The sequence below is a fragment of the Vicia villosa genome, linkage group LG5, assembly GCF_029867415.1.
Source record: "Vicia villosa cultivar HV-30 ecotype Madison, WI linkage group LG5, Vvil1.0, whole genome shotgun sequence".
Classification (NCBI taxonomy): Eukaryota; Viridiplantae; Streptophyta; class Magnoliopsida; order Fabales; family Fabaceae; genus Vicia; species Vicia villosa.
In genome coordinates, this window is record NC_081184.1 from 169,043,159 (window position 1) to 169,053,038 (window position 9,880).

The following is a 9,880-nucleotide window of genomic DNA, read 5'->3' on the forward strand; positions in this document are numbered from 1 at the left end:
ACGCACCGTTTTGCTTTACGATCCGTGACAGCTTGGTTGCTGAGAGGGGTCCGCCCTCTTGTCTATGGCCCGGTCATTTTCGCGAGGTCTAATGCTTGGTTGACTTGGGTTGAGTTGCTCCCCTTGGCTATGGCGGGACCGCTTTTCTACCATTCGGTCAGTACCGTTGGTTTTGTTTGCTTTACGAGCGGATGCTCGTTTGTGTGATATTCTTGTGTGCTTTCCCCTTTCTCCCCGTAGGTTGCTAGCTTAGCTTAGACTTGCACCCTTTGTATGATAACATTAGGTAGCAAGCTTTCCCCCTTAGCTTAGGTTTTCCTCATGCATTCTTTAAAACACAAACCACACTCTTTGATTTTCTTTTCTTAAGAGCTTGTTATTTCCGCTCCATTCCCAGCATAAGTCTCCAAAGGTCGAGCAGCGGAGTGTGAATGTAACTTGTTCACCTAAAAAACACAAAACAAACAGAAATTAGTTAGCCGAGCTACGGTAGCTCTGATTCTGCAAAACAGATACGTAGGCAGCGGGGTAGGGCCTGTGCAAGCACAATCCTTTCTTTTCCCTACATTCTGCATTCATTTTAGTCCAGGTTAGCGCAGTTTGCTTACACACCCATAGTTTTAGACACAGGCGTGGATACCATCGAGTACGATGGGCGCGTGGGGTGCTAACACCTTCCCCTCGCGTAACCGACTCCATTACCCTTTTTCTCTGGTCGTGAGACCGTTGTTTTGTTTTGTGGTTTGCTGGCATTCCCTTCCTTTTCAGGATAAATATGTTAGTGGCGACTCTGTTAATTTTCGCGGTAGCGATAGTACCCTTATTAGCATACATTATTCTAGCCACTAATAGAGTGGCATGTGTACATATATGCTTGTATATATAGTGTGCCATCTGTATAGATAGTTTATGTATTCTTGTACATATATGCTTGTATATATAGCATCTTGTAAAGCAAGGTAACAATATGAAAAATACAGTTACCTCCATAAAAGATTTGCAACACATTTCACCATTAACATGGTATCAGATATTAAAAAGCTCTGGTAGCTATTGTTTTTATTCTTTGATTGCTTTATCCTTGATTTCATCTAAAAAATTTGTTTCTTTTTTTGTTTCGCAATCATCTGTATCTTCTTGCTCATGTTCTTCCATTAATGGTATACCAGAGCTTCACTGATTTTTCTAGGAATTTGACAAGTTCATACTATCGGCATCCAAATGAGAATCCATCTCTTGTTCTTGTTTCACCGTTGCTTGATGATAAGAACTACCACACTTGGGCTATATCAATGCACATCGCTTTGATTTTCAATAACAACGAAAAGTTCATTGACGAAACTCTCAAGAAGCCTCTGATCCCTGATCCTCTATATGCTCATTGGATTCATTGCAACACCATGATTTCGAATTGGATTCATCATTCGATATCAAAATCCATTTCTAAATTTGTGCTTTGGATTGATAGTTCAACTGGTGAATCGAGCGAGACCACAATTGTACAGATTCTAGGGAATTTAGGTGTTTCTAGGGGAGACAGGCAGTGAAAGCCATTGTTGGACTGCCCTCATCCTACTCTTGGATGCCCAAGAGTCACGGTGTTTTAACAGGGTTTAATAACCACTAACCACTCATAATCGTCGCATTTATTAGCGTCGTTTGTAACAGGTCCGACCATTAACACTTTGTATCGGAACCAACCATTTAATTGCTCATAATGACTCCGTAGTGGACTACCCTTCAAGAACCCGGCCCATTAGAAGTCGAGACGAGCTTAGAAGTTGTCACCCGATCTTATAAAAATCCCTAGATGTACACTGATATACTTATTAATTATCCACGAGATAGCTTCTTGTCAATTTAACCATTCTTATAAGTATTACATTTTTTTATATCTTTTCATTTTTCATAAATATTACATTATTTTTCATAAAGTTACAAAATAATAAACACTCATTTTATTTTACAACTTAGACATATCTTTAATCACATTAAAATTTAACGACTTTAATTAAATAAAGTTAATTTAACTAATACTCCATCTGTATCACAATAGGGGTTCATTTTCTTATTTTTATTTGTTACAAATTATTTGTCCATTTAGAATACCAATGTGAGATTTATTTATTTATTCACTAACTTATCCTTATTTATTGTATTTTAATTCATTTAAGTACTCCACTGCCTATTATTAATAAGATTATTTTAATAAATGAGATTCATTCTATTATTGAAATTAACGTAATTAATTATTTTCGTAATTAATTATTTTTTTAAAAGATGTGAAAATTTCATGAGGATAACTATTGAATCAAATATATTATATATTATAATTAATAATTAATTCAACTATATAATCTATTTGATTAAATTAATCATAAATTTATTAATCATTAACCGATCCCACCAAAAAAATTAGATGTACATTAAATATATTTTTAGCACAAATTACAAAACACTATTAAACTTTAAACATTACACCATCAGCAATAGCATGGGTGTTAATCTTCATCAACCGTCAAGTCTGAGTAACAATATCAGTCAACAACGGTTTCTGGCAGTACATCACTCCATCATCTTTATCCTTCCCATTCTCCACACAATCAACAGAAGTAAGCATGTGGGCCCTCACAGCTTCAAATTCCCAATCGGTGACCCCAATCACATACAACATCAACCCCGCACAACAAACTTGGGCCGCAAGTAGGCCCAACCAAAGCCCACGAAACCCAACATCCAACCAAAACGCTAACACAACCGCCACCGGCATCCCCACCATGTAAAATGCACCAAGATTCACATTCGCCGCCACACACGGCCGCGCTGTCCCCCTAATGACACCGCATCCCACCGTCTGAGGACAGTTACCAAGCTCACATAGTCCAAGAATCGGAAGCGCCAATGATGTCAACTTTAAAATATTTTCATCTGAAGTAAAAATTCTCCCCCAGCGAAACCTCATCATTGTGGCAAAAACCGTTGCTGAGAATCCTATTATTACAGCCACGAAAATTGCTACGATGGATGATAGTTTCGCTCGAGAAGGACGGTTAGCTCCAAGCTCGTTTCCGACACGTGCGGAAACGGCAAATCCAAGAGAAGATGGAAAGATATAAATAAATGAAGTTGTTTGAATGAGAATCCCCATGGAAGCGACGGTTACAGTGGGGTCCACTAGTAAACCGCACAAAACTATCATTACTTCATACCACCACCATTCTAAACAAACGGAAACGCAGCTTGGAGCCGCGAAATGAAGCAACGGCTTCGACCCGGTGAAAATCTCTCGGCTCGGGGCTATCCATGTGGCGCGGTGTAAGCCGGTTAACCGAATGTAAACGACGAGGAAGAGTAAGATGAAGAGGTTTGAAGCTGCGGAAGCGGCTGGGACTCCGGCGAAGCCGAAGTGTAGGAAGAGGAAGTAACTGAAAGGGATATGGAGGAGAGTTCCGGCGAGTGAAGCTATAGTGACAGGGTGAGTGATTCCCTGTGCGCGAAGGTAGATACGTATAGGGTGGATGAATGAGTTTGTGATGAGATCAGGGAGAGAGAAGATGAGATAGGTTTGAGCCATGGTTGTGATGTTTGGTTGTTGGTGTAACGAAACGAGGATTTGCGACATGTTAAGCCATAGAAGTGAAATGGGTAAGGAACATAGTACGAGGAAGAGGATACAACGTTGGAGAGTTAAGGAAAGGAGTTTAGGATTGTTTGCTCCGAAGGCTTGTGAACAGAGAGGCTCCATGCCGAGGGAGAGACCGGAGAGGACGGAGTAGCCGGTGATGTTGGCGAAGGCGATGGCGAGTGAACCGGCGGCGAGTTCGAGTTGTCCTAGGTAACCAAGGAACATCATGGATATCATGGAACGGGAGTAGAAAATGAGAGCTGTTAGGGCGATTGGGAATGCTAAGGTCATTAGAGATTTTGTTTCTTCCATGATGATGGTTGAAAAGGAACATGTTTTTTCTTTGGTAGGTAAAAGATGATGAAGTTGCTCTGTTTTTGTTTCCATAATTACTGTGTGTCTTGTCAGAGGTCAGAGGAAGACAAGGGGGTGAAATGAATGATAAGGGGGGTATACTAGTGAGTTTAGATGAAGGACTGTGGAAGTGGCAAACTACTGCATAGGTACTTTCTATCTCTATTTATATGAGAGAGAGTGAAGATGGAGAAGGAGAGTTGGTGTATATATAGAGTGAAAAATATTAAATTGTTAATAAAAAATTATTTTCTTTAAACGAAGATATCAAGACTCTATTTGTTTAAAAATAGAGAAATAAAAAGTACATTTTAAACCTTTTCAGTATTTAAAAATTATGTTAATTGTTTATGAATAATCTTATAAAAATATTTTTTATTATATATAAATAAAGATAATACGAAATAGAAGACAATGCATATCAGCTATCAAGTGTCAGCTGAGCTACTCCATCCACCACACATTTCTTCTTTCTAATAATCTCCACAATAGCCAGTAATATATATATATATATATATATATATATATATATATATATATATATATATATATATATATATATATATATATATATATATATATATATATATATATATATATATATATATATATATATAATTGAATTAATTAATATATATATGTTTATTTTTATTTTGAATATGCATCATTGTTGATGATATTTGATGATCATTTTACTTTTTCTCTGTCTCAATAACTCATTTTAAAAGATTTCTCATTTTTCTATTAAATACTTAATATAAACATATATACTAAAAAATAAAATATCACATGAAATATTCTCGGTCAATTTATTCTTTCAAATTAGTTAAATAGAAAATTAATTCCTAAAAGTAAGAAAATGTCATTGAATTTAGTCATCAATCAAAATATCTATAAAGAAACATCAATCAATTTTTTTTAGTAAACAATAAAAATAGAGAAATGCTAACCAGTACCCTCAGAGCAATGGTTAAGATTTTTAAAATAATAAATTTATTTTAATAATTTGGATATTTAATACTTTGAAAATTAAAATATTAAATTTTCTATAAAATATTTTTCTTTTTTTGAAATGCTTAACCATTCTTCTGAGGACAATGGTTAACAACAAAAAAAATAAAACTGATTGATTATTTCCATTTTAAAGGATTTGACTTCCAAATTTAATGATTAAAATATTTATTTTAGTTTTAAAAAGCTGGTCAAAGAACTGACCAATGAGACATTTTAAAAATGGTTTAATTGTTTCAATCATAATTAAAAAAATAAGTAAAAAATTAATAAATACAGTGTTTATCTTATAATTAATGTTAATTTATAAAATTCAATTTATAAAACATTCAAATAATTAAATAAAAAAATCAGTTGATAAAGTTAACAAAAAGCTGAAAACAAAAATGGTGGAGCATGATAAAAAATGCAATGGACTCTGAGTTAGACTTTGACAACAATTTCTACAAAGGATAAAAGTTTGACCTAAACGGTCATTTTGATATTTCAATCCTCCTTTCAACCAACCTTGCGCCACATTTTTATGTGCAAATTTCAAAAACTTTTTTCTACTCTTCCTATTTGCAACTTCCACGACACCCACGACACTCGAAAACAAATCTCATGCAATCAAAAATAGACGCACTTATTTAAGTAATTATTGATCGTCGATCAAGATTTAATGGTTCATATATATATATATATATATATATATATATATATATATATATATATATATATATATATATATATATATATATATTAATTTTCTTTTAATTATTATTTATCACTTTATTGGGCTTCAAGTCCATTTTTGCTCACACATTTGACTAGTGTTCTTTTCTGTTGTTATTTTACAATATTATTTTTTTTACGATTAATATTTGGATTGGATTCTATGCATGTTACTAGTTGTACCATTAGTATTTTTATTTGTTTTGAGGTTCATCCGTTCATGATTCTAAATTAAAATTTTAGGTATTTAAATTTTTTAATAAAGTGGAACTAATTGATAGATTTTGTCAATCTTAGTTCATGACAATTGAATTGTGACAATTAATAATCCAAACCCAAAAAAACAATTAATTTTTTGTTTCTTTTATCAAAATTATTGAAAAAGGATCAATCGATCAGAATCTAAATAATAATCATTTGTTGGTGCGATTTCGTGTAGTGTTGGGAACGGGGCTGAAATTCCTTTTTGGTATGCGAGTTGGACGGGTACGCAGTCGCTCATGGAAGCTTTCCTTGAGCTGTTTCAATTTGTGGAAAATCACTTGGTTGCTGTCAAGAATGCAGGTTCTTTCATAGATGGCATTTGGAGATGGGATGTCGCGGCTCTAGTGTGTGCAAGCAGCGCTGCTCATGTTGTTCAGACGCAGGATTTCCTGATGCAAGAGCTGCTAGCGGTTCTGCAGCAGCAGTGTTTAAGGGAAAATGGCGAGGACAGCTTCACGTGTAGGCCAAGAACGAGTGGAGTGTTCTCGGTCAAATCTTGCTACGACCGTTTCAAAGACAAGCTCTCGGGGCCACCTCTTAATCATGTTACGGGTAATGGCTTTATCTCATCTTTGGAAGATAAAAGTTCCTTCTAAAATTCTATTTTTTGGTTGCTGGTTTATCCTTAATAAAATAGCCACTAAATATCAGTTGATTAAAAGGGGAATTTTGGTGGAGGGTAATGATTCTATTTGTGTTTTTGTTTAACGAAGGAAGAATCGATATCGCATTTGTTTAGGAATTGTGAGGTAACTATGCATATATATTTGGCGGAGAGTGTTTGTGTGGTTAGGAACTTACACAGATTTGTCTTTAGAGGAGTTTGTGAATTTCTTTCATAATTGTGTCAAATTGAAATGCTTGACCAAGAGGACTATTGGGGCAGTGATTTGGCTAGCTACAATTTGGAGTTTATGGCTCAAACGTAATGCGGTGATATTAAAAAATGACTCTTTTAGTTGCACCGAATGTATGTCGGAGTCGGAGATAGTGTTTACCTCTTGCAGTTAGCTTTGTTCTTTTTACAAGCGGGCGGATCCTTGTAATTTTTATAGTTGGAATATTCTACCGCTCTCTTGTTTTGAAATGTATGAGCTTTTTGTTTGTTTCTATGGGAGGAGTATCCTTTATACTTCCTTATAATTAATTCCATTGCTTATTAAAAAAAAACTGTATAGCTTGCATGTTCGAATGTTTGTCATCTCCTCAAGAATCTATTTAATCTATAGGTAGTTACTTCGCATCTATTTTTGCTTACTCGCAATCTTTAAGGAACTTTAGGATTAGGTGCTTTAAAAATTTGAATTTGAATAAATCGTCTTTATTTTCTTTTTTATAAACTAAAATCGGATGAAAAAGGATCAATTGGACGTATGTCCCTTTGAGCCCTAAGCTTTTAGATATAAGTCGTATAGCTTGGTTGTTCAAGTGCTTGTCATCTCTTTAAGAAATATTAATTAATATTATTTTGAGTCTGTTACCTTAATCAGACTAAAAAGGATTAGTTTGATGTATATCCCTTTGATCACGGGCATTTAGACACAAGCCATAAAGCTTGCTCGGTCGAATGCTTGTCTTCCTTTCAGGTGTCATGGCTCGACTTGTCTAAGATATTTTCTATACAAAAATGGATTAAAATGATCAGTTGGATGTATATTCCTCTGACCTCGAGCATTGGAACACAAGTTGTTTAGCTTGCTAGTTCGAATACTTGTCTTCCTTCTAAAAGCAAATACAACCAATCAAACTTTCTTTCCGTCATAGCATGAATAAATCCTTTTTTCTTTCAACCGATAAACAATATTTTTTTGCCATAGTGCGAGCAAATCTTTTTTTATTATTGACCAATGAAATTGTGTTACCGCCATAATGCGATTAAATTTTTTATTTAAACTCAACCAACGCACAAGATTTTGCAAGCCCAAAACTATGTAGCTTTGAATTCCCATCGCACATGGGCATACATAGGAACAAGATTCACATCTTGTCAATCACCTTAATTAAAAACCTATTTTTTCCTCCTATAAATGTGTCCTAATAATTAGGAGAAATCAAACATTTTAAGGTTAACATTATCATTCGTAAAGCTAATTAAAGGTAATAGTTATTTTAATAGATGTTGGGGGGTGCTAATACATTCTCCATGCATAATTGACTCCCGAACCTGAATTTGGTTACGATGACCATATTTTAGTTCTTTTAGGGTTTTATCAACATTTTCTCCTTTAAAAATAAACTTCGGTGGCGACTTTTTTGTCATTCGAGCATTTTCTCGTTCGAATTTTTTCCCGTCGTGACACTTAACAATCACAAATCTCCAAAGATGAGATTTATATTCACGCCAAAAATGCAACAAGAATGAGTTAAAAGATGAAACTTTTGTTTGCAAAACACTCAATTTTGAAAACGAGAGAACAAATTTCTTGTGAATTTTCAGATCAATAGTGGAAGTGTATGTTTTCCAACATTGTGAGAGGTTGTAAGTGAAAAAACTCTTATATGTGCTAGAGATCTAGCACAAAAATGAGTGAAAAAATTGTGTATGATTCGAGTAATAAGTAAGTAGTATGATCCGAGTCAAAGGATCAAGTGATTTGAATCGAGAAGCAAACATATATGAGAAACCATTTGTGTGATTCGAGTCATGTAATGTGCGATTCGAATCAGAGTTCCAAAAGTAAAACCAATGAAATTCTAGTTCAATGTGATTTGAATAAGACAATATAGTGATTTTAATCAAAAGGTCTGTGATTCGAATTAGACAATTAAGTGATTCAAATAATGATAACATGAAATTAATCCATGAGCTCTCCGTAATTCTAATTCAAGTCATATAGTAATGTGATTTGAATTACACCTCTAGAATCTTAATTTTTGCAAAATGTAAAGTATTTTTGAAAGTCTAACATTGTCATGACTTGAACTATTCTCAAATATATTTCTTGATTCAAAAATTCAATAAATTTGCTCAAAACATATTACTTAAATATAACCAAGCACTTTGATTTATGCATACGAAAAAACTGATTTAAAAATCAACTCTGATATGTGCAATCAGTAAGGAGACTCAATAATGATATAAACAAAACCAAAAGAAAAAGACAAGTAATCAAAAAATTTAAACCCATGAGGCAAAGACATTGCAGTTTCAAGCTGGTTGAGGACCACAAAATATGCCTGTGAAAGGGACTAAAAATGTGAAAGTTACATCTTACATTCTTTATGCAGATGACATCAAGCTCTTCTACAAAGGTAATTCTAAATCAATTAAGTAAGTTGTGATGCTTCTTAAAATAAATGTATATTGCTCATGTCAAACTTGCAATGCTTCCAAATCTTCCATTTTCGTTGGAGCTATGACTATAAAAAAAACAATTGAATCTGGGCCATGTCCCTGGTTTGAGCATTGGAACTTTTCCTTTACATTATCTAGGTGTCCCTATTTTTATAGGGTTTAAGCATTGGCCCAAGTCCCGCATTGGTTGGAGATAGAGCCTTGAAAGAGATCATATAGAGTAGTACCCTTCATCTTACAAGTCGAATTTTGTAAGGATGAGCTAGGCCAAACTCTAATACGGTATCAAAGCCACCATAGATTAGTGTGAAAAACATCAATTTCACTAGTAGATCGATGTTGATGACATTCTATTAACTGGTACTGCTTCTACATTGATTCATGACCTAATTACCAAGTTACATGAAAATTTATCCTTGAAGAAGCTTGGCGTCCTGAAATATTTCCTAGATATAGAAATTCATAATCAATCAAATGGCTCCAAGCTACTTATGCAATCAAAGTATATCAAGGACTTACTTTGCAAAGTCAACATGTCAGGTGCAAATGGAGTGACCACTCACATGTTCAATCACTGCAAGTTAAGAAAACATGGTACATATGTGCTACTTGATCTG

General features: G+C 34.3%; 1 protein-coding gene across 1 annotated transcript; it reads right to left on the minus strand.

The window, feature by feature from the left end:
• Nucleotides 1-2,518: 2,518 nt before the first annotated feature.
• On the minus strand, nucleotides 2,519-4,012 carry LOC131605997 (protein DETOXIFICATION 51-like). Its single transcript, XM_058878285.1, has one exon. The coding sequence runs from the start codon at nucleotides 4,010-4,012 to the stop codon at nucleotides 2,519-2,521; it is 1,494 nt and encodes a 497-aa protein (XP_058734268.1).
• Between the last annotated feature and the right edge of the window lie 5,868 nt (nucleotides 4,013-9,880).